Source organism: Hyperolius riggenbachi, chromosome 1 (genome assembly GCF_040937935.1).
Source record: "Hyperolius riggenbachi isolate aHypRig1 chromosome 1, aHypRig1.pri, whole genome shotgun sequence".
Classification (NCBI taxonomy): domain Eukaryota; kingdom Metazoa; phylum Chordata; class Amphibia; order Anura; family Hyperoliidae; genus Hyperolius; species Hyperolius riggenbachi.
Genome location: NC_090646.1, coordinates 532861412 through 532886400, shown reverse-complemented (window position 1 = coordinate 532886400; position 24989 = coordinate 532861412). Strand labels below are relative to the sequence as shown.

Sequence of the window (24989 nt, the reverse complement as noted above, 5' to 3'; positions counted from 1 at the left end):
ATGTAGTATGAGGGACAACAGATTTGTAATAGTATGAGCAGGTAAACTCCCCATCAGATAGAAATCTTTGCAAGATGCTGAACACAAAGATGCTGTACACATTCAAAAGATCAGTATCTGCAAAAGATCTGTTCCTGCAAAACATCCGTTCCTGCAAAATGCATTCATAGTCTATGATATCTGCAGATCTCATACACACCTTGTTTAACAGACATTCATCTGCAGATCTGAAGATTCATCCTGGTGGATCTGATCTGCAGATGAATGTCTGTTAAACAAAGTGTGTATGAGGATCTGCAGACAGTGGTGCTTCAAAATTTCGTATGCGCGAAATTTCGCATCGTAATTCGCCATTTTCCATCGTAATCGTAATGCGACATTTACGGTAGGATGCGTAATAAATTACGTGTGAACCGTAATTATGTATCGTAATTTCGTATGACTTTGTAACTGAGCTTTCTCATCCAGATAGGCACTGCATCTTCCCCTGCGTGGTGCGCGCGATCGGGCGCGCGCCCGCGTGCGTACCCGCCGCCCCCCGCTAGCCCCCCGATCAGTGAATGGGAATATAATTCCCATTCACCGATCTAACCTCCCCGCAGAAATACCGACGCTTTCTCTCCAGAGAGCGCGGTATTTCTGCCCCCAGGAAACAACTCCTCTGATCTTTAGTTCCTAGATGCGAAATCGTTCGCATCTAGGAATTTTTTCACTGTGGCCATCTTGTGGCCAAATAGTAAACTGCACCCACATACATTTTTAATTAAAGAAAACTATTATTTTACATGTAAAACAAACAGTTTCCCTCCCACACCAAAAATTACCCACATACATTTTTTATTAAAAAAAAAATAAAAAAAATACAATAAAAAAAAACTAAAACAACATAAATAGTTACCCAAGGGTCTGAACTTTTTAAATATGCACGTCAAGAGAGTATGTTATTATATTATTTAAAATTATAAGCTTATAAATAGTGATGGATGCAAATTGAAAAAATGCACCTTTATTTCTAAATGAAATATCGGCACCATAAATTGTGATAGGGACATCGTTTAAACAGTGTAATAACCGGGACAGATGGGCATATAAAATACATGAGTTTTAATTACGGTAGCGTATATTAATTTCAAACTATAATGGCCTAAAACTGAGAAATAAGGAATTTTTTTCATTTCTTTCTTAATCTTCCTGTTAAAATGGATTTAGAAAAAAATAATTCTTAGCAAAATGTAGCACCCAAAGAAAGCCTAATTAGTGGCAGAAAAAACAAGATCTAGATCAATTCATTGTGATAAGTAGCAATAAAGTTATAGGCGAATGAATGGGAGGTGAACGTTGCTCGGATGCATGAGATTTTCGGACTGCGGTGCTGAACCGGTTAAAATATAATATGCACATGCGCACTGACTAGTTAAGTGATGCTTAATTATGTTACGCAAATTCGTTTACACGCGTAGTATCGTAACCATAACTACGCTGTACCCGTAACTTCGTAAAATACTACGCAAAGTTTAATGCAAGGTTTTACGATGCAGAAAACTTCGCGAAATTTGCGAAACAAAGTTTTTTGGCCATTACGAGCACCACTGTCTGCAGATATCATAGACTATGAATGCATTTTGCAGGAATAGATCTTTTGCAGGAACAGATCTTTTGCAGATACTGATCTTTTGAATGTGTACAGCATCTTTGTGTGCAGCATCTTGCAAAGATTTCTATCTGATGGGGAGCTCAGCTCAATAGAATAGACTGTGTATGGCTCTCATACTACATGGAATGGGGTAAAATTGGTCTGTGATCTTTCATTTTCCAAAGACTATGGTCTGATGTGTGTATGCACCCTGAGTGTGTGTGTGGGGGGGGGGGGGGAGGGCGGTTGGTGGTACCGGGCCTAGGGCACTGGGAAGTCCAAATCCGGCCCTGACTTTACTAATATGTAAATATGTAATCTAATATGTGTAAATATAATCCATTTGTGAAGAAAGAAATATTGATCGCATCCGTTTAGTGAAGAAAGCAGCTTCTGATCATCAGAATATACCAGTAAATCAGTTTATCAGCAAGTAACCATATCTCAAGAATGACACATTGCTTTGAAAAGAGGAATGCAGGCAGACTAAGCTAAAAAGTCCCTGAACAGTGGAAAAGGGATGTGGTGCTGTGTAATGCATCCCCAATAAGCTTTTAATTGATTTCCTGACTAGTGTGACTAGAGCTGTGACATTCAGTACAGCATTGCTTTTTGCCCTGTTACTTAGTAAAATTAATAATTTGCCTTCTCTTAATTCCTTACCTGCATTTCTGTAAGAACTTCAATGTCATATGTATGGAAGAAGTCCTTGGATCTGAGCAAAATCTGTTCTGCCTGAGAATCCATTGACTACAAAAAAAAAAAAAAAAGCAGTAACATTAGGATACTAAATTTAAATATCTCACATTAAAGGCACTACACTTAGGGCCCGTTTGCACTATCGCAAATCCGCATGCGTTGTCCGCATGCGGATTCACATAGCCAATACAAGTGGATGGCTCTGTTTCCCCTTGTCAGTAATCCTGAGCGTTTTTTCTGTGCGGGAGAAATCTGCACGGAAGAGGCCTCGAAATTTGCACCCCGCACACCGTTATGCGAAGCGCCGCTAATGTATTTAATAGGGAAATCGCATGCGGTTTTGGCATGCGTATTTTACCGCGATTTCGCATAGAAACTAATGTTAAATCACACAGGCAGTGACATGGTTAAAATCGCATAAATACTAACCTATGCGAAATCGCGGTAAAATACGCATGCGGAATCGCACCCGCATGCAATTTCGTCTGCGGGGGATTAGCAGCAATTCCGCACCACACAAGTGGAAACGGGCCCTTAGAGTAAACATTCCAATCTCAGTAGCAGCTGACCACTATGCAAGCAACTTCCTCAGTAAAAATTTGGAGTGGTTCAGAGGATAGATAATAAAACACCTGAATAATCATAGGTGTATCAAAATAGCGCCAATTAAACAATCACAGCTGATTTGATAAGGATTGTTATTTTCTTTGATAACGTGGAGATACATTTTAATGATTGAAGGGATGTGTTAATTGCCTAAAATACAGTTTAAAACAATATTTTTTGAGAAATGACTCCTTGAATTTGTAATTCGTTTGAAACAGCCCTACTTGTTTTGGTAACTGAAATCTAAGCCCTTTTTCTGACTGCTTATTCCTGGCAGGGCATAGATTTCAGTTACTGGACCTGCCGATCTCACTGCTCTTCCATCTCTGCAGGACACTCGCTCTGCCATCGCGATGACAGCAGAGCTCCGTGAACCAATCTTATTGGCTCACATTGATCACAAGGTCAGGTGCCAATGAAATCGGCTACTGATCAACTCACAGAGCTCTGCCGTCATAGCAACGGCAGAGTGAGTGGGATTCAGTGACTGGTGAGCAGTGAGAGCAGTGGCTCCATGCTGCGAGATGTTGGTAAGCCCCGTTTTTTTGGGTACCAGATGTCTGGTTTTTAAGGGGCCAGAGACTGTTGGTACGCAAAGTGCACATTACTAAGCAAATAGCTGTCATCTAATTGCTATGGCACCCAGCTCCGCCTTCTTGCACATACCTTGCTTAATTTTGGTCGGTCGTATGGTAGATACTTGTCAGAGGTACACATCACAATCCTATCAGAAAAGCCCTCCTGCCGTAATGTTTCTGCACACACTAATCCAGCAGGCCCTGAAAGCAATGCAAATGAAAGAGTGTATTTATGTTATCATATATTATGGTCAGTAAGGCCCTAGTCTAGATATGTTACCTGCTCCAATTAAGAGAACATTAGTAATTGCAGTGCTATAATTACTGAGCGCTATACATTTTGCCATAACTTTGGTCCTTCGTTGAGATTGTAAAGCCTTTAAAAAAACAAAGAAAAACAAAGAAACATCAATTTACATACACATTTTTCACTTCACAAATACAATAGGTATATGATGAGTTTATTATATCTTAAAGCAGGAGGATTAGCCATACTATGCCAGGGCAAAAACACACATATAAGTAGATAAATACTAGATCTATTTACATAACAGATATATTGTACTGTCCACATTTTGATTTCAGTGAATTTTATAAAGTAAATGAAGAGAATTCTGTTCCTGGCGGGGGCCATGTCTTTTCCCCACAGTTTGAGGCTAAATCCTGATGTCATTTCTTCCCTTAACTTTTTTTCTTTTCTCCTCCAATCGCTGAGTCACCTGAGCCTTGCTTGTAAACATGAGTGAGCAGAGGATCATGTTTCTGCTAGGCAGCTTCACACTGCAATCTGCTCAGCCAATCAGTGAGAAGCAGAAAGGTGGGAGGGGAGATGACAAACCTCCCTTCTCTCGTTGTGGTTGGTGATGGCACAGAAAAGAGCCTGGGGGACTGAGAGAATATAACAGCAGAGAGATTCCTGAATAGATTGGAGAGTTTGTACTGCAGGGTGAGATTTCTGGCAGCATTTTAAAAACATTGCAGTGTTTAAATAGAATTTGGTTTTGTGGCTGACAATCCCCCTTTAATGTGTTCTTAACCACTCAGTGGTTACAGACGGTACATCTACATCCCACAGGATTTACGTTTCTACCCAGGGACGTAGATATTCGTCTGTTGTGGCGGATGGCTGCCACCGCTCCAGCGCGGGTACTCCCTGCCGCTCGTTAGCGGGGAGATAAATGAATGGGAACTTAGTTCCCATTCATTAATCTAAGTCCCCGTGTCAATGATCGCCGGCATCAATGAGATGCCTGCGTCATTGTATCTTTCGGATTAACACATCCACGCATTACTTCCTGTTTAGCGTACTTATATTACGTTAATAGAAATTAATGCATAAGGACATCTTGCGGCCAAATAGTAAATTTACACCTACATTCATGTATTTTAATATAAAGACCCATATATACATTTAAAAGTAACTCCTTCCCTCCCACACTCTCCCATAGTACCCTAATAAATTATATACATGTAATAAAAAAATTGACAAATAAAAAAATACATAACTAGTTACCTTAGGGATTGAACTTTTTTTTTAATATGTATGTCAAAAGGGTATATTAATATTATTTATAAAATTATGGGCTTGAAATTAGTGATGGAAGCAAAATTGAAAAATGCACTTTAAATTACACATAAAATATTGGCGCCATACATTGTACTAGTGAAATATTTTAAATGCTTTACTAAGCGGGACAAATGGGCAAAGAAAATGTGTGGGGTTTAATTATGGTAGCATGTATTATTTAAAAACTATAATGGCCTAAAAATGAGAAATAATAATTTCTTTTTTTTGATTTTTTTTCTTATTTTTCCCATTGAAATGCATTTAGAATAAAATAATTCTTAGCAAAATGTACCACCAAAGAAAGCCTAATTGGTGGCAAGAAAACAAGCTATAGGTCATTTGTTGTAATAAGTAGTAATAAAGTTATAGGCAAATGAATAGTAGTAACGCTGAGAGGTGCTCTGGTACAGAAGGGGAAAAACCCCTAAGTAGTGAAGTGGTTAAAGGACAACACTCACGGAAAAAAAATGTAAATTGTAAAATGCATACATGTACATATAGATTTCTCCCAGAGTCAAATGCACTATAAATGTCTTTTTTTCCCTATGTTGCTGTCACTTACAGTAGGTAGTGACAATCTGACAGATCAGAAACAGTAAGGTTTTGGACTAGTCCATCTCCTCATGAAGGATTCTCAGTTGTTTCTTTACTTACAAAATCACTTACTGAATGGCAGTTGGTCAGTCGATCTGTCAAAATAGTGTGCAAATGGGTAGGGAAGCTGGCTGACATGTTTTGTTTAGATCTCTTCTAGGGAGTGCTTTTTGTAAAGAATAAAGGAAATACTGAGAATTTCCTATGAGGAGATGGACAAGTCCAAAGCCTGTCAGATCTGTCAGCTTTTTTACTATCTAATGTAAGTGACATCAACATAGAAAAAAAAGTAATTTATAGTACATTTTATTCTGGGAGAAATGTACATTTAATTTGTATGTATTTAAAATTTTACAATTTTTCCTGACAGTTGTCCTTTAAGGGAATTGTCAGGCAAAAAAAAATGAGTTTCATTTACCTGGGGCTTCTACCAACCCCATGCAGCCATCCTGTGCCCTCGTAGTCACTCACTGCTGCACTGGTCCCCTGCTGCCAGCCAGGTTCATTTTTGCCTACCTCGGGGTCAGCAGGCCACATTGCTTACATTTTTTAGCATTCCCGCTGGTGCAGGAACATTAACGCATACATTTTTTCACGTTAGCAGTGCAACGCTAACAAATTTTCGCGTTAGCGTTGCAACGTGAAAATTTGTTAGCGTTGCATCGATAACGCTAAAAAATGTATGCGTTCATGTTTCTGCACCAACGGGAATGCTAAAAAACAAAAACGAAACTAGCTGGCAGCGTGGGACTGGAGCAGCAGTGAGTGACTACGTGGACACAGGATGGCTGCATGGGGCTGGTAGAAGCCCCAGGTCAGTGAAACTCATTTTTTTTTTTTTGCCTGATAATTCCTTTAACCACTTGAGGACCCACCCTTTACCCCCCCCCCCTTAAGGACCAGCGCTGTGTTGAGTGATCTGTGCTGGGTGGGCTCTGCAGCCCCCAGCACAGATCATGTAGCAGGCAGAGAGATCAGATCACCCCCCTTTTTTCCCCACTAGGGGGATGATGTGCTGGGGGGGTCCGATCTCTCCTGCCTGCATGTGGCTGGCGGGGGGGCACCTCAAAGCCCCCCTCCGCGGCGAAATTCCCCCCTCCCTCTCCTACCTGCTCCCCCCCCCCGGAGATCAGGGCTGCACAGGACGCTATCCGTCCTGTGCAGCCAGTGACAGGACGTCCCCTGTCACATGGCGGCGATCCCCGGCCGCTGATTGGCCGGGGATCACCGATCTGCCTTACGGCGCTGCTGCGCAGCAGCGCCGTACATTGTAAACAAAGCGGATTATTTCCGCTTGTGTTTACATTTAGCCTGCGAGCCGTCATCAGCGGCCCGCAGGCTATTCACGGAGCCCCCCGCCGTGAATTGACAGGAAGCAGCCACTCGCGCGAGCGGCTGCTTCCTGATTAATCAGCCTGCAGCTGGCGACGCAATACTGCGTCGCTGGTCCTGCAGCTGCCACTTTGCCGACGCACGGTATGAGTGCGCGGTCGGCAAGTGGTTAAGGAGGCTCTGGAAATTGATGCTACGGATGTGAAGGCTTTATTATTACATAATTAGTTTAATTGAAAAAGACAGGTCTATTGAGTTAAATAAATGTAAGTAAGCACAAGATCCTGGACCCTCAGAAACGTCAGCTGATACAGAGAAACTAAGCTAAACTGACCCGGGTTACAAGAAAGCAGTTTTAGTACCATTTGGATCCCCAGCATAAAGAAATGGCTTATCTGTTGCAATCAATGTAAGTCATTGTATAAGTTCAAATACTTTCTTGTGACATTAAAGAAGATTACTTGCCTGTTTACTTGCCCGAATATAAACTCTTTCCTTCTCTATTTTAACCTACAATACAGAAGAAAAAAATGAAATCTACTGGTAATACAAAGATGAAAGAAAACATTTTGCAGTAATGCTTAAGGCTCATACCCAAACACAAGTAGGGGTGTGAAAAAATCATGTGGATGTCAGCATGTTGAGCTGTGAATGAACTACTACAGTGTAGTTGATTTTAACTGCAGTTCATGTGTCTGGATAGACAGAACAAAAAAATTTCATTGTAGGAAAAAGCAACTTTGCTTTTATTAACTAGTAGCTGCAATCTACACCCCGTGGGAGTACTCTTTCCATCCCGTAAGCATAGACACTTGTCTTTTGAAATTTATGAGTGTTGGCGCACTTGCCCCCTGCGGCAGCAGTTAGAGGGTGATTGGTGAATGGGAACATATGTTCCTAAAACCAATCTAAGTGCCTTATTAACGAACAATCTCTGCAGTAGAAATTATTCATTGAAAGTGTAAAAAAATAGCTTTCACTTTTGTTTCGGCAAAGAAAGCTGTGAAATTTAAAATTGCAAACACACACACAAAATCCTACACACATAAGTAAAAATTATTAACCCCTTCCTGTCCCTACCTCACTCCCATATAGCTACAAAAATGAATTTCAAAAAGAATATATAAATTGTTACGTAAGGGACTTAGCTTTTTATTTATGTATGCCATAAGGTATATTATTGATATTTTGCAAATTAGGGATTGTAATTATTAATAAAGGATAGTGCCTTCAGCGACTTACAGGGGGCAAGCTGTGGTACATCTCTTTCTCTTTGAATGTCTCCCTTGTTAAATAACAGCGTTCCATGACAAACAATAGCCTGATTCTGGAATAATAGCACCGTATACTGTATTTTATGGAAGAATTTACCTGAAATTTTGGTAAACCATCAAATCCCGGGAAATCCTCTATATCGCCAGTCGCAATATTAAAACATGCTCCATGCCATGGACAGCGCACTCTGCCTCTGGAGAGCACACCTGGGCAAGAAATATAACTGTAAATTAGGCAAACAGAAATTATATGCAACAGGAATGGCAGTTTTCAGCAGAATATAACTGAAATTATAGGCTGGCACAGTTTGTTAAAGGATCTCTGTTGTGAAAATCTTAAAATTTAAAATACATGTAAACATATACAAATAAGAAGTACAATTCTTCCAGAGTAAAATGAGCCATAAATTACTTTTCTCCTATGTTGCTGTCACTTAAGTAGAAGAAATCTGACATTACCAACAGATTTTGGACTAGCCCATCTTCTCATGGGGGGGTTCTCAGGGTTTTATTTATTTTTAAAAGCACATAGTGAATGGCAGTTGCTCCGTCCAACTGCCAAAAAAGTGTGCAGTGAGCAGAGAGGCTGGCCACCATCTTTGTATAAATATTTTTCAGGGAGTGTCTTTATAAAGAATAAAGACCATGCTGAGAATCCCCATGAAGAGATGGACTAACCCAAAACCTGTCGATAAAGTCAGATTTCTACTGCCGACTGTGACAGCAACATAGAGGGAAATGTACTTCTTATTTGTATGAGTTTTAAATTTTAAGATTTTCGCGACAGTTCCTCTAGCAGAGCAACTACAGTGAAAATAAAGTAATGAAAAAAGTGCCTCATTTTTACAATAATTATTTATAAATTAGGTATTTACGTAATATCCCATCTGGAAAATTTGGCAGCTTTTTATTAAAGTTCTGTTTGCTCCCCCAGGAAGATCTGACCATTTTTGGAAAGCTGAAAGTCCCGGCTTTCTGTTGCACCGGGTCCCGAGTCGGTATGATGCTAAGTTCCCAAGTTATGGGGTTTTGAAGTAGGGGTGTCCCCTAAACTTGGCTGCAGAAAGTGCAATTACAGAAGTATGGGATGAACCAGACATGATGATAAGCAGTACACCCGGTAGGTCTTCTTCTTCCTTTGCAGCATAAATCTGTGTCTTCAAAACTTATGTTAAGTACCCTGGGTCTCTCATTACAGATGAAGGAGCAGCGCAGCTATGCACCCTCGTCTCTTCTCTGCCTTACTGGCATGGCAGGAGACTCAATTTCACTGTGCTCTCTGCAGCAAGGTGCAGGGGACACCTGTCCCCCCAACCCCCCCCTAACTTGGGAATGGGGCGTCGCATTGACTCGGGATCCAGTGCAAAGGAAAGCCGGGACTTTCAGCTTTTCAAAAATGGCTAGACGTGGCTAGGGGATCAAACAGAACATTAACAAAAAGCTGCCAAACTTTCCAGATGGGATAATACGCAAGTACCATAAATTATTTAGTGAGTGTTTGCCCATTTTAAAATCTTTCCTCTACCTGATATACACTCTTTTATTGACATTTATCTGACATTTATCACATGGCGATATCTTTACTGCTGGCAGGTGAGGTCTGTGAAAAAAGCTGATGCATTTTGGCTGTTGGAAACAGCCGTTACTTCCCACAATGCAACAAGGCTCCCACAGTGTGATGTCAGCACCCTGGTGCTGACATCACACTGTGGGAGGGGTTTAACCACAATATCAGCCATATAGAGCCCCCTGATGATCCAATTGAGAAAAGGAATAGATTTCTCATGGGAAAGGGGGTATTGGTTACTGATTGGGATAAAGTTCAATCCTTGGTTACAGTTCCTCTTTGAAGGGAACTCGAGGTGTGAGGTATTTCGAGTCTGCCATATTTATTTCCTTTTAAACAATATCAGTTGCTTGTCAGTCTTCCTGTTCCTGTGTTGCTAATACGTTTAGCCATAGACCCTGAACAAGCATGCAGCAGATCAGCTACTATGACTCATCTGACTCAAACTTGGATTTTTGGATTAGCCATATGCTTGTTCCAGGGTTTAGACTCAGACACTACTTATGCCAGAAGATCAACAGGGCTGCCAGGAAACTGGCATTGTTTACAAGGAAATAAACATGGCAGCTCTATATCCCTCATACCTTGGATTTCCTTTAATGATACAATCTCATAGCCGATTGATTTTTTCCATGGTTCCACAGCCATGCCCATTAATTGCTGAACTTCTACTGCATCGATTCTAATCTTGCGGCCAATTGATTGGCTGTAGGATTGTATCATTAATGGCAATCTTAGGACCTGAAGCTGGAGCTGAGATTCTCATCCCGTCGTTTAAGAAAATAGTAAACGCGTATTTGTTTCCAGAAGAAGCGGCAATGCAAATGGTTGTCAGGCCACTGGTCCCTCGCACTCTTCACCCGGCGCTGGTATGTGTTAATGTGTTACATGCTTCAGGAAAGCAACTTATGTACGCACATGCGATTAACCTCCTGAGCGGTATGGACGAGCTCAGCTCGTCCATCACCGCCGGAGGCTGCCGCTCAGGCCCTGCTGGGCCGATTTTCTTCAAATAAAGTGCAGCACACGCAGCCGGCACTTTGCCAGCCGCGTGTGCTGCCTGATCGCCGCCGCTCTGCGGCGATCCGCCGCGAGCAGCGGCGAAAGAGGGTCCCCCCAGCCGCCTGAGCCCAGCGTAGCCGGAACAAAAAGTTCCGGCCAGCGCTAAGGGCTGGATCGGAGGCGGCTGACGTCAGGACGTCGGCTGACGTCCATGACGTCACTCCGCTCGTCGCTATGGCGACGATCTAAGCAAAACAAGGAAGGCCGCTCATTGCGGCCTTCCTTGTTTATTCTGGGCGCCGGAGGCGATCGGAAGAACGCCTCCGGAGCGCCCTCTAGTGGGCTTTCATGCAGCCAACTTTCAGTTGGCTGCATGAAATTGTTTTTTTTTTATTAAAAAAAAACCCTCCCGCAGCCTCCCTGGCGATCTCAATAGAACGCCGGGGAGGTTAAATGCTTCATCTATAGGACTACAGCAGTTCCATACTTGTCTCTCCCCACAGGCACACATGTATCTTCTGTCAGCATTGAGCACACTGCATAGTCCATTCCACTCCAGCTGATCACACTGCAGCCCCCCCCCCCCCCCCCTCATTTGCCATCCACCTGTAAGCGGCATTAATGATGTGGCTGCTCAATGTATATCTCCCAACAGGAAAAGATGTATATGAATCAGACTTTATTTTATTTATTTTTATTGGGCTTAAAACTAAGACATGTAAAAAAAAATACCTTTCACTAGCGGTGCCCCATAGTGAGGGCATTTGTGTCCCATTGCATAGTACTCTCCATTCTGCTTAATCAGCAAAGCTTTGCCACATCCCAAGTCCACCTCCCGCATCCTAGTAATAGACACAAAAATAAGCAAAGTAAAAAGAATTTACAAAACTATAGCATTATGTCATATTGAAACACTAAAATAAGCAAAGTAAAAAGCACTTATAAAACTGGCATGATAGTGGTGAAGCCTGTACCCCTCGCCATGGGCGTTGCTAGCCCTATTTTGGGGGGGCATGTGCCCCCAATCTGTCCTGGGGTGCCACGGATCTCCTCCCCAGGGGTGCCCGCAGGGCCGCGCCTGGGCGGGTGCACTGCACCCGTCCGGCCGCCGCTCACCCCCTCTGTCAGCGGCTCCCTCCAGCCGCCGCCGCGTCACTCAGACCTTGATCAGGCGGCGACCAATCGTGCGGGCGCTAGGACCCAGCGCCCGCACTGATATGCGGAAGTGACATCGCTCGTATTGGTCGGGTCGCCGCTGATCCTGAGGTCTGCGAGTGCGAGGTAAGGGGGGAGCGGCGGTGGGGGCTCCCTGTCACTCACTCACTGCCTAAAGGGGCTCCCTGGCACTCACTCACTGCCTAAAGGGCCTCCCTGTCACTCACTCACTACCTAAAGGGGCTCCCTGTCACTCACTCACTACCTAAAGGGCCTCCCTGTCACTCACTCACTACCTAAAGGGGCTCCCTGTCACTCACTCACTGCCTAAAGGGCCTCCCTGTCACTCACTCACTACCTAAAGGGCCTCCCTGTCACTCACTCACTACCTAAAGGGGCTCCCTGTCACTCACTCACTGCCTAAAGGGCCTCCCTGTCACTCACTCACTACCTAAAGGGCCTCCCTGTCACTCACTCACTACCTAAAGGGCCTCCCTGTCACTCACTCACTACCTAAAGGGCCTCCCTGGCACTCACTCACTGCCTAAAGGGGCTCCCTGGCACTCACTCACTGCCTAAAGGGGCTCCCTGGCACTCACTCACTGTCTAAAGGGGCTCCCTGGCACTCACTCACTACCTAAAAGGGCTCCCTGGCACTCACTCACTGCCTAAAGGGGCTTCCTGTCACTCACTCACTACCTAAAGGGGCTCCCTGACACTCACTCACTACCTAAAGAGGCTCCCTGTCACTCACTACCTAAAGGGGCTCCCTGTCACTCACTCACTACCTAAAGGGGCTCCCTGTCACTCACTCTCTACCTAAAGGGGCTCCCTGTCACTCACTCACTACCTAAAGGGGCTCCCTGGCACTCACTCACTACCTAAAGGGGCTCCCTGGCACTCACTCACTACCTAAAGGGGCTCCCTGGCACTCACTCACCACCTAAAGGGGCTCCCTGGCACTCACTGCCTAAAGGGGCTCCCTGTCACTCACTCACTGCCTAAAGGGGCTCCCTGTCACTTACTAACTACCTAAAGGGGCTCCCTGGCACTCACTCACTAACTAAAGGGGCTCCCCTCCCTGGCACTCACTTACTACCTGAAGGGGCTCCCTGGCACTCACTCACTGCCTGTAGGGGCTCCCTGGCACTCACTCACTGCCTAAAGGGGCTCCCTGGCACTCACTCACTACCTAAAGGGGCTCCCTGTCACTCACTGTCGGGGTCCCTGTCACTCACCACCTAACTGGAGGCGCCTGTCACTCACTAGCTAACCTGGGGGTCCCTGTCACTCACTACCTAACTTGGGGGCTAGCATATTAAGGGGGCATTCTGCCTATTTATGTGAAATGCTGTCTATTTATGTGCTTCATGACTGCTGAATTTGTCTTGTTGAGAGCCTTATGATTTGTTGGGGGCCTCAAGATTGCTGAATTTGTCTTGTTGGGGGCCAGATGATTTGTTGGAGGCCTCATGATTGCTGAATTTGTCTTGTTGGGGGCCTCATGATTTGTTGGAGGCCTCATGATTGCTGAATTTGTCTTGTTGGGGGCCTCATCATTTGTTGGGGGCCTCATGATTGCTGAATTTGTCATGTTGGGGGCCTCACGATTGCTGAATTTGTCATGTTGGGGGCCTCACGATTGCTGAATTTGTCATGTCGGGGGCCTCACCATTGCTGAATTTGTCATGTCGGGGCCCACACGATTTCTGAATTTGTCTTGTCGGGGGCCTCATGATTGCTGAATTTGTCTTGTTGGGGGTCACATGATTGCTAACTGCGAGACTATGGGAAAAGCTGAATCCTTATCATATGAGACAATAGCATTAAACCTACTTTTTTAGCTTTTTAAAACAGAAAATAAAACTGGGAGGTTCTAAAAAATTTAATACATTTTTCAGGAGTAGGATGGATGAAATTGTTTATCTTCACAGTTTATTTTCAACTTGTATTTTCCATAATGTTCATGTATGAATTAAAACGTTTGTACAGTATTTAGTTTAAATTGCTGTTGCCACTTTGCAATAGATAAGTGACTTTTGGGTTGCAGTTTGGGCACTCGGCCTCCAAAAGGTTTGCCACCACTGTCATAATCTAATGTCCCACCATTGCTAGGTTCATGTAAATTTGTCTCCACCCGTTACCACACCTATATTCTGGTCCATGGCCCACCCATTTTTCAGTGCGGCGCGATAAGCACGCCGCACAACGTGATCCTCATATTTTTGGCACGCTAGCTGCAGTGTGCTGAATTCTGCTGCCTACAGTATGTACAGTATACGCTGTTTTCTAGTGCCTGCACTGTGTGCTGATTTACCTACAGTGTGTACAGTGTAAGGTGTTACTCTGTGCCTTTACTGATTGTAAACCAGCTGTATTGTATGCTGATCCATGCTACTTTCAGTATGTACAGTATTAGCTGTAAAGCCTGGTACACACATACAATTTTGATTAGCCAAGTTTAGCTCTGTTCATAAAATTCATTGTCTGTTGGCCCACTTACTGCACGGGGGTGGTAAAATTGGGGGTCAGTGATTGACCAATCAAAATTGTATGTGCGTATACATCTATGATCTATGCCTATACTGATTGTAAATTATCTAAATAAAGGACAAGGGGACTCCATCCAATATTTCGATGGGCAGGCCCGTTATCTGTAGCTTACACCGCTGCTAAGTTCATGTACATTTGGCCCCACCCATGGCCATGCCCACTCACCTCATGGCCATGTCCATTTTTTGCCGCGGCGCATATACCTCCCCACATGGTGCCCACAGGTGCCCCCGATCTCCAAGGACCCTAGAAACGCCCCTGCCCCTCACAACCTCTTATCTACCCCATAACCTATAACACTTAAGACAAACTCAATGAAACTCGGACCACCTGGCGTTGGATTAATAAGGCCAAAGCAGCCCGTCTTTATTTTAACCAAAGTACAACTTTCTTTATCAAAATTAGTGCAACATAAATATCACCAGAGAGCTGAGGTAAGGGATCCGGCAGTATACCAAATACTGATGATACCCAGAATTTGGCAAGCAGCCTGAACCAGCGTCCAGCCATGGTCGCCGACTCGAAGACAACTGCATGCCCACCAAAAGATCACTTTCCTGAAGAAGGCCGTCACGGGGCGATTTGCCCCCAAGGCAAATCCCCCCATCGAAAAACCACTAACCTCCAGAGCCCTTACCCCTCCGGCTGCAATGACAAAATTCAAAACAGTGTATAGAAAATAACAAACTAATGAGGGAGGGAGAGAGGGAGGGAGCTTTCCTCCGTACGTTCCCCAACTGATGCTCCACCCCCCTTCTTCTTTCAAACGTCCTGCCCAATCGCCTACCACTTCCCTAACAAACACCTTCCCCTTCCTGTCTAGCCTTAACCCTGCAGGTTCCAGGACAGGCTACACTATCATGTGTGGCCTTCCTGATTGCGCTGCTCTACGCCTCCAGGCCCCTGTCTTTATGTAGTACCCATGCATACATTCAACACCTGGACTATTGTACTGATCAGCAAAAATGTTGTAGATCCCTTTTAGACTTGGTGTGGTGCGATCCTTAACAATTGCACCACTCCCAAAAAGTTGCACTGCGCGTTATAGCCGCGGTGCGACAAAATCAGTGAGGCATATTCCCCCTCCCCCCCCCCCCCCCCCCCGCTCTGCTGTCCCCCATTAAAAAAGCGCCAGGCTAGCGACAGTCAGATCGTCGCCAGCCTGTTATTTACCTCTGCTTATCAGTCACCGCTGCTCCCGCCTCCTGTATAGCGCAGCTCCCTGCCTGTGTCCCTTCCCTCCCCGCCTCCGCTTAGAGAAAGCTTACGGAGGCGGGGAGGGAAAGGACACAGGCGGGGAGCCGCACTATACAGGAGGCGGGGGAGTGCCGGTGACTGACAGGCAGAGGTAAATAACAGGCTAGCGACAATCTGCATGTCGCTAGCCTGGCGCTTTTTTTAATGGGGGACAGCAGAGCAGGGGGGAGAAAGGCACAGAGGCTGGGCATTGTAAACAGAACGTGCCTCTGTGTCCTGATATGATTTATCAAACCCACCTCAGGTTCTCTTTATTAATTGCAATGTATAGAGCAGAACCGAAAGGATTGCTTTATTTTTAACAAAGTAAAGGGTCAGTTTACAGTAAGAAATTAAAGCCTTATTCCAGCCATTTTTTAAATTTTAGCTGGATGGTGTAATGGTTGAGGGCTCTGCCTCTGACACAGGAGACCTGGGTTCGATTCTCAGCTCTTCCTGTTCAATAAGCCAGCACCTATTCAGTAAGAGACCTTGGGCAAGACTCCCTAACACTGCTACTGCCTACAGAGCGAGTCCTAGTGGCAGCAGCTCTGGCACTTTGAATCCACCAGGAGAAAAGCGCAATATAAATGTTATTTTTCTTTGCCTTGTTTGTCTTTTGTGTTGGGAAGTGAGAGATACAAAACTGTCTAAAAAAATGTACAGGCAAATCCCTTTCTGGCTTTATTGCTGTTTGTGCTGTTAAGGAGAATGTTCTTCACTTTGCTACCAACAATAGATTTTTTTTCAGAATGCAAGTGGTGGTAAATCTATTCAACTTGAAGGACAGCAGCCATGAAAAAGAACATTATGCAAACCAGGATTGGAGTCTGAAATATTCATTTATAGTGCATGAAATTGGCAATAGAAAGAATCCTATACTATAGTCTCCCTGTGTTGCTGCGTCCAGCTGTCCCTGTGTCCCTGTTATTTGCCTACTGTTCATGTGCGCAGTACGGACAGCTGGACGGGACCAGGGTGCAAGGCGGGCGAGCGAGGTGGGCGAGGCGGGCAGGTGCGCGACGGGTGCGCGCATGCGCACTGGCGGCAGCAGGAAAAAGACCTAGAGCCCGTTTTTGTAAACGGGCTTGGGTCTACTAGTGATAATATGAATTACAGTGGTGGTAGAATTTTTATCATCATGCCAAACAAACAGTAATCTATAATGCAGACGTAATTAAGAAAATTAGAAAGGGAACAATTTGGTTAATAATTAAAATTAAAATTTGGAAATTTTTTCTCTTTAATTACCATATTTTTCAGCATATAAGACCTCCAGACTATAAATTGTACCTAGCTTTAGAGGGCAAGATCCAGGGGAAAAAATATACTAAACCTGATGTGTCCATGGTCCAGGAGAGTCTTGTAGATGTTCTACCCCAATTATTGTGTCCCTGTGTCCACCATGTTTCCTCCTTTGTCCCCTTCTGTCCCCCATGTGTCCCCTTCTGTCCCCCATCTGTCCCCTTCTGTCCCCCATGTGTCCCTTCTGTCCTCCTTTGCTCCCCCTGTATGCCCCCGTGCCCTCCTTTGCTCCCCATGTGTTTCCTTCTGTCTCCCTGTATCCTTCTTTGCTTCCCCTGTGTGTCCCCTTCTGTCCCTCTGTGTCCTCCTTTGTTCTCCATGTGTACCTTTCTGTCCCTCTGTGTGGTCCTTTGCTCCCCCTTGTGTCTCTTCTGTCCTGTGTCCTCCTTTGCACCTCTGTGTGTCCTCTTCTCTCCCTGTGTCCTTCTTTGCTCTCCCTGTGTGTTCCCTTCTGTCCCCCTGTGTCCACCTCCGCTTCCCCCATGTCTCCTCTGCTCCCCGTGCATAAATGTAATTAGCCACAGCGCAGCTCACCTCATCCACGGCTCCAGCAGCAATCAGAGACCTCACCTCACAGCTCTCCTTGTGCCAGCTTCTGCTAATTGTGTCCATCGCTGCTGGAGCCTCTGGATGAGGTGAGCTGCGCTGCCACTACTTACATTTATGTATGGGGAGCGGAAGAGACATGGGAGGGGGAGTGGAGGAGGACACAGGAGGACAATACAGTAACTCTTCTTTACCAGCTTATTTATATACTGTATATCAAAAATACAAAAAATAAGGTGATAAAGGTAATTGTAATATCAAATTTATGTTAATCAGGAACAGCCTAGTCTGCATGATTTTTAAAAAAAAAGAGATAATGAGATAATTTAGAGATAACATTTGTGAATAATCTACAGAGCACACACAGGAACACTTACTGTCCATTCTCCAGGTCCTTTACATGGCACACTGAGGCCTCCACTATGTCTTTGGGATTAGTGTAGGGGTTGAGAACAATAGGTCGCTCCTCATGGAGATAGTGCCGAGCTGTCCCATTTGCCTTATAAGCAAGAGGACTGGCCTTCCCATTAGGAGACAGCTCCTCTTTTTCTCTTTCTTTCTCTGGTAGAACAACTTCAACTTTGACTTCCACTGCAGGAGAAACAGAGTGCACGCTTCTTTCAGACAGATTTAAAAAGAAAAAAAGAAACTTCTAATAATACATATCATAAGGATTGTATTTTATTTCCTATTTCTATGCACACATAAAACAATAAATAAGAGATTAAGAAGACGTGGTTGGCCAGGTAAACGCTCACATATAAGGAATCTGTTGCTCAAAAAACACAAAGAAAAAATAAAACACTAAAATAATGGTAAACCGTGTGTAAGGATTTAATTATATTCAATTGGTTATTGGAACATTATGGACCTGTACTGTCCTGTACTCAGGAAGTGTAAACATCACTGTGTGTGCTGGAGGGGTTTGTGCAGTTCATCATTAATAAACACCAGAGCTATATGGAGACTGCCATATTTATTTCATTTTAACCTCTTGAGGACTGCAAGGCTAAACCCCCCCCCCCCTAGTGACCAGGCCATTTTTAGTAAAAGTGGCCACTGCAGCTTTAAGGCCAAGCTGCAGGGCCACACAACACTGCACACAAGTGATTCCCCCCCCCCCTTTTCTCCCCACCAACAGAGCTCTCTGTTGGTGGGGTCTGATCGCTCCCCCATATTTATTTTTTTTTAAATAAATATTTTCGTTTGTGTTTTTTTTTTTTTTTTTTTAAAAGCCTGTTTCTTTAAACTGCTTCCCTCCCTCCCCTCAGCCAGCCAATTACTGCGATCGGCTGTCATAGGCTTCTGCCTATGAGAGCCGATCGCTCTCTTGTCCCCCAGGGGGACAGCCGTGTCACACGGCTGTCCCCAGTGCAGCGCTGCTGCTGATCGCAGAGCTGCACAGTGTAAATAGACGGCGATCAGGCCGTCTGTTAGTCACCCGAGCGGCAATAGCTCCGCCCCCAAAGCAGGAGATGCGCGCGCACCCTGCGTGCAATCTCCTGCAAAACAGAGCCCCAGGACTTTACGCCAATTGGCGTTAGGCGGTCCTGGGGCTGCCACCGCGGCCACGCCCTTCGGCGTGACGCGGTCGGCAAGAGGTTAAACAATACCAGTTGCCTTGCTGTCTCTGCCTCTACGCTTATGCAGTACCTTGTCAATGAATGCCTTTTAAGCCATCAGCAAGCAAGATAATACTCAAAATAATTTGACAGTACTTTTTCAACTACGTTTCAGTTTTCCTTTCAATTCAAAGTGCTAAAACTTTTTTTTTGAAATGAAATGATGAAAAATAATCTCCTAGGAGAAAATTAAGGAGAAAAAGTAAATTGAATAAGGGCTCTTTTACACGGGCAGCTGACAAGCTGTGAAGTCAATGCCTGTCAGCTGCTCTCCTGCACTGGCCAGGTGCTCATTAGCCCTGGGTACCGGTACTGTACAGGTGCCACCGCCCACAGAGCAAGATCTGAGCACTGCCACAACTGTGCTTAGGCTCAACATGTCGCCTTCCTCCGCCGTCCAGTAACACCAACGTGTGTCAACAATGCTTAACGCGCATTGGCTATCATTCATAAAAGGCTGTGCGTTAATTAAATCTGGTTGGTAAAATACTGCATTCGGTACTTTATACTTTTGTGTGCTAATTCATAAACATTTTCACAGCTGCGATAGAAGGGCGGTGTTTTACCGAAGCCCAACTGTCGGTAACATGAGATGAGTAGCTGCCTGTGTTTTGTTACATTCCTGTTCTCCATGCAGAGACAGCATTACATTATAAGAGGCATCCCCAACTTCCCTTTAGATGTACATGTTTTGTTATACTGCCTCTGCTTGTCCTGAATCTGCTCTAAATCTGTCTTTCTTAACAATCTATTTAATTGCCACAGCGTAGAAGAACGTCAAGAAACTTTACACATGGCAGGCTTTCTGATGTGCAATACACATCTTAAAAGCAGGAACCCAAGAGGTTAAACACACAACCTAAGGTATTTAGGGGAAGCCTTGTTTGTTCCGCTCTCGCTGCAGCTGCCTGAAGGGGAGATCTCACTGCTTCTGCTTGTGGGTCTCCATTAATTTGCTCTTATTGCTCTCTCATCAACTCTTCAAAGCAGGTGGTATTCTTTGTGCCATTACCGTCTGCTCTAATCTTTATGAATTGACATTTATTGACATGTGTTGAGGTAATTACTGCACAAGTCGGTAATTTACCTCACTGCTCGGGAATTTCAGCTTTTTCAGGCGGTAACTGCTTTTATGAATTGACATTTTGCTCGGTAAAGTCACTTGTTGTTTGCATTACCAAATGCAGTAATGCTTTATGAATGATAGCCATTGTGTTACAACCACTGCAGTTTGGCTGCATTTAAATTGCACCCGAATTGCACTGCTGATCGGCAGACAAGAGACTGAATTGCTTGGCAAATGCACAGTTAAGCCGCCCGTCTGAAAGGGGCCTGAGGGTCAGAGTGCGAATGGTGAGAGGGATCAGTGGCAATCCTCTTGGCTCTCTTTTTAAAGAAACCAAGTAACCATTTCTCTTTGTTTATTCTAAAATCTTGTTAAAATCTGAAACCCAGAATCTGTATGCTATGGGTAACACTTTCCGGTTTGCATAAATCCACCATATATACGCATTCTCTTCCACATCTTAAAACTGTTTAGCTGCATTTTTTCATTAAAATATTTTTCTCTCATAATGAACGACTAAAACTGCCCATTAATCAAGTAAGCCCCTGCTGAGAGTGATGGGATTTGGAATTATCGTTATTGTGACTTAGGACTGCTGCTCACAAACTATATTAGTTCAAGCTCATTATAGTAAACATGTTGAGCTCATTCCAGCTGAATGTTCTGTGCGTGAAAGAAAAGCAAAGTGTAATTTTCCTTGGATTAATTGTAACCTAGAGCGTTCTTTAATCCTCCCTGCGAGAGCACAGAATTAACATTCCTTCCAGCAGTAACCCCACAGAGCCTCCAAGTCTGACCAAGTTCATTGTGTGTAACAGCGTGATGTGTGACATGTAGTGCACCATTCATGGCTCCTCACCTGGCTTGGGTTTGGAGAAGCATCCCCCCATGATGGGTTAAAGGCAAGAAACTATAAAAACACAAAACATGAAATGGTCCCCCACAGACAGAAACCAGACAGCATCCTAAGCCATGCTGCAATTGAGTGAGTAGATACTATAAGATCCTGGAATGTGAAGTATTGAAGAAGTGTGTCCGAATTGTGGATAAAGACTGTCTCTCCATTTTGTGAGGTATCTTCATAGCCTGTGAGAAAGAAAAGTGAATAATTAGAAAGATATCTACCAGATATATGTTGTTTCTATCTATTCCTGTACCATCCATAGCCACTACTGACCTGGGCGGTGCCAAACTGGGGAACGCTGGGGCTTCATAACACCACACACACACCATCCATAGCCACTACTGACCTGGGCGGTGCCAAACTGGGGAACGCTGGGGTTTCATAACACCACACACACACCATCCATAGCCACTACTGACCTGGGCGGTGCCAAACTGGGGAACGCTGGGGCTTCATAACACCACACACACACCATCCATAGCCACTACTGACCTGGGCGGTGCCAAACTGGGGAACGCTGGGGCTTCATAACACCACACACACACCATCCATAGCCACTACTGACCTGGGCGGTGCCAAACTTCACTCTCCCCTTACTTGTATCAGCCTATAGGCTTTTGAGATGTAAATCCAGCCCTGACTCTAGAAAAGTACCTGCTGTCTAGAACTGTGCACAGTACTCAGGGGTGTAACTAGAAATCACTTGGCCCCTCTGCAAAACTTTGGATGGGGCTCCCAGCTGTCATTGCTGGTGGGGGGAGTGCTGGTGGTAGCCCGAGGTGAGGGACTGTGTTGCGGGCCTCCTTCCCCATTGCTGTTTGTGCCTGCTACTTCTCCTTCCTGGGCTGCACCCCCTCCTGCCCCTAAAACTCGTACTGGAAGGCCTCAGAGCCAGGGGCCCCCCTCAGGCTTCTACCCTTAAGGCCCCCCCTGCGACTGTATCCCTTGCAGGGACTATTGTTACACCCCTGACAGTACTGTACATTTTGGTGTTTCTTTACAGCAGAACTTACAGTAAGTTCTCCAGCACACTAGTAATGCACATAGAATCCACTTTACTCAGTGTGTATTCTCTACCATATTCCTAAAATAACACTCACTCTAGATTTGCATTGCTGGAGGCAATTTTTTGTGACCATCTCAGGTGAAAACCATTTGTTTACATTGCTGATGGAATTATTAGTGGTCCTCTGTGTTTTGATCCTGCTTATCCAACCACTTTACTGAAGTCTCGGCAGCACATCACCTCCTGCTTGTCCTTCCCCTCCCTGCTCTATAAGAACACATCAGGCTGCTCAGAAGATAGCTGCTTGCTTGGTAAGAAAAGCATAAGATGATCAAATACACCTTATGCATTTAGGCGTTTTTTTTTTTTAGTAAGCGTGATGAAAGTAAATATGCTGGTTGGGAGCCGGCTGGTGCAGATAGAATATCTAGATTCTAGAACATCAGTAAAGTGCTAGTATCAATATTCTACCAGCAGCTTGCAACAGTGCTGCTACCTATGTTTTTGGACATTAGACCCGTCCAGTGACTATAATTTAATGACCACTTTCTTCTTAACATAACTCACCTCTCCCCTTCCCTCCATATACACCCCTTTCAGATACTCAACTTTACCGGCCACGTTGGGCCGGCTGTTTGGCGTTTCAAAAGCAAAATAAATAACAGAATCAGTACTCTTAACATTGCAGCAAGAAGGGTAGCCTAACAGCAGAACAAGTCTGAATCCAGCCTTGCCACCTCCATACACCATTTTCTTTCAAACATAAAGAAAACAACGTTAACGAGAACAACGCATTAGTACACTGTACTTGCGGTCACTTCCTGCTTCGGGTATGCGGAAGTGCACGGAAGCGTATTGAAAAAAATTGACTTTTTTCATTTCATTATTTTCACTGCAGTTCCTCTTTACAGTGAATATACAGTTTATTGAAATCACATACAGTCAGATGCTGGTTTTACCTGATATTCAAAACCACTGTTAGTTCATGTAGTGGTCATCTAAATACAGGTTTTATTGTGTAGTACTGAGTTTCTACTGTGCCATCAAACAGCATCCAGTATTTCTCAATCCCACTGCATGAGATTCCAGCAACTGAAGAACATCTGGCTTTGTTTTCACTCCATGCAAAGTGAGAGTATGACAGAATAACACAGCATTGTTTGTATTATACAACAGTGTGACTCCAGGTATGCGTAACCATTACATTCTCTTCATAATCTAGCTCCTGAACCAAGTAAATGTATATAAATAAACGCATGATATACGTGCAAATGAATATTACATACTTACCTCGCTGTCAGTTCCTCTCAGACGCTCACCATTTTCTTCTAACAATGATCCCTTCCGAATCTGACAAGATTTTGTCAGAACTGAAATATATCAGTTCCTGTCAGTTATAGCTGAAAGGCCACCTGATGTGCAAGGTAATGTATATGTTTCCCTATGGCTCAAGTGGGCGACATTACAGATTCACAGAGTTCTGACCCAGGAGCTGTTAAGGGGTCATTGCCATTTTTAAAATGGCAGACGGAGAATTCCATTGATCACAGTGGACAAACAGGAAGCGGAAGAGGAGAAAGAGATTGAGGAGTAGACTACACTGGAGGTAAGTATGATCTGTGTATGTTTATTTAGACTTTTAATTTTCATTTCAGGTTTGCTTTCAGAAAGACTCTGTTCATGATAGCCAGACAGTTTAAAATGTCTTTTTATTTGGGGAGTCGTTAATTTTGCATCCAAATTCGTGAAATTCTTGCACAAAGATGACAGGGCAGGTGATTATAAATTTATAGAAGATGAGGACCCAGTGAATATGTGATAGTCACTGGAGGTCTGTGTTAATTGAGGGGTTGGTAATCTAGGGTTAGAGAAACTTTAACACAAATGACCCTACAAGACAGGACTGATCCTTCTTTTGGACGTCTCATATTAGGTGACAAATGATTATTGTCCTCACCTGGGTTATCTTAGAAAATACATAAGTGAAATGAGTTTGTCTCCTTCAATGCTACGTCTGTTGTTTTCAGTTATAACTGATGTGCAGCCCAGGTGAGAGTTAATGCCCCTGCTTCCCTATGGCATCTTATACACTGTACAAATAAACAGTTAAAATGCATTCAGTTTTCAGCGTACAGTGTTAAGAGGCCTCGGCTGGGTTCCCATCTGCAGCTCCTGCAGCCGGATCACATGTGGCCAGCTGGAGCAGACAGTGTAGTGTCCGCTGTGATGGTCCGCTGTGGTCTGGCTGAAGCCAAGGGCAGATGCGTTACCACCATAGGCTATATGGGGATTGCATCCGTCTGCCCGGGATTATCGCGGACTGTACAGAAGTGCGACCTGCTTACCCCAGCGGATCTCATGGATCTGTTGCTGTGCGACAAGTGTGAATGGCTCCTATCTATAAAATAAGAGCCATTCACTGTCAGTTTTGTAATGCAAGTGGGAACACAGTCTAATACTTACATTTAAAGCAGCCTGGATTCACTAAGGGCTCGTTTCCACTATTGCGGTGCGGAATCGCCTGGATTCCACCGCTGATGAAATCGCATGCGGATGCGATTCCCCATGCGTTTTTTTGCCGTGAATTCGCATAGGTGAGGGTATATGCGATTTTAACCATGTCACTGCCTGTGTGAATTTACATTGGTACCTATGCGAATTCGGGGCAAAAAACGCATGGGGAAATCGCATGCGATTTCCTTATTAAATACATTGCATGCGATTCGCATGCATTCCACTCGCAG

At 44.3% G+C, this 24989-nt stretch overlaps 1 protein-coding gene across 4 annotated transcripts in view; it reads right to left on the bottom strand.

The window, feature by feature from the left end:
- AIFM3 (AIF family member 3) overlaps positions 1 to 24989 on the bottom strand; it is a 108638-nt gene that overhangs the window by 46674 nt on the left and 36975 nt on the right. For 2 of the 4 annotated variants that reach the window (XR_011029305.1, XM_068271643.1), the window contains exons 1-9: positions 24203 to 24272; positions 21195 to 21421; positions 18025 to 18238; positions 11585 to 11694; positions 8381 to 8490; positions 7475 to 7519; positions 3797 to 3893; positions 3605 to 3717; positions 2297 to 2383 (exon numbers count right to left, since the gene is read on the bottom strand). Coding sequence is in view for 3 of the 4 variants with exons in the window: in XM_068271643.1 (XP_068127744.1) it covers positions 2297 to 2383; positions 3605 to 3717; positions 3797 to 3893; positions 7475 to 7519; positions 8381 to 8490; positions 11585 to 11694; positions 18025 to 18238; positions 21195 to 21225 (807 nt within the window). In the remaining variant the exon portion in view is untranslated. Of the gene's footprint in view, positions 1 to 2296; positions 2384 to 3604; positions 3718 to 3796; positions 3894 to 7474; positions 7520 to 8380; positions 8491 to 11584; positions 11695 to 18024; positions 18239 to 21194; positions 21422 to 24202; positions 24273 to 24989 lie in introns of those variants that run through there. The other 2 variants (XM_068271644.1, XM_068271645.1) reach the window with 1 other exon arrangement.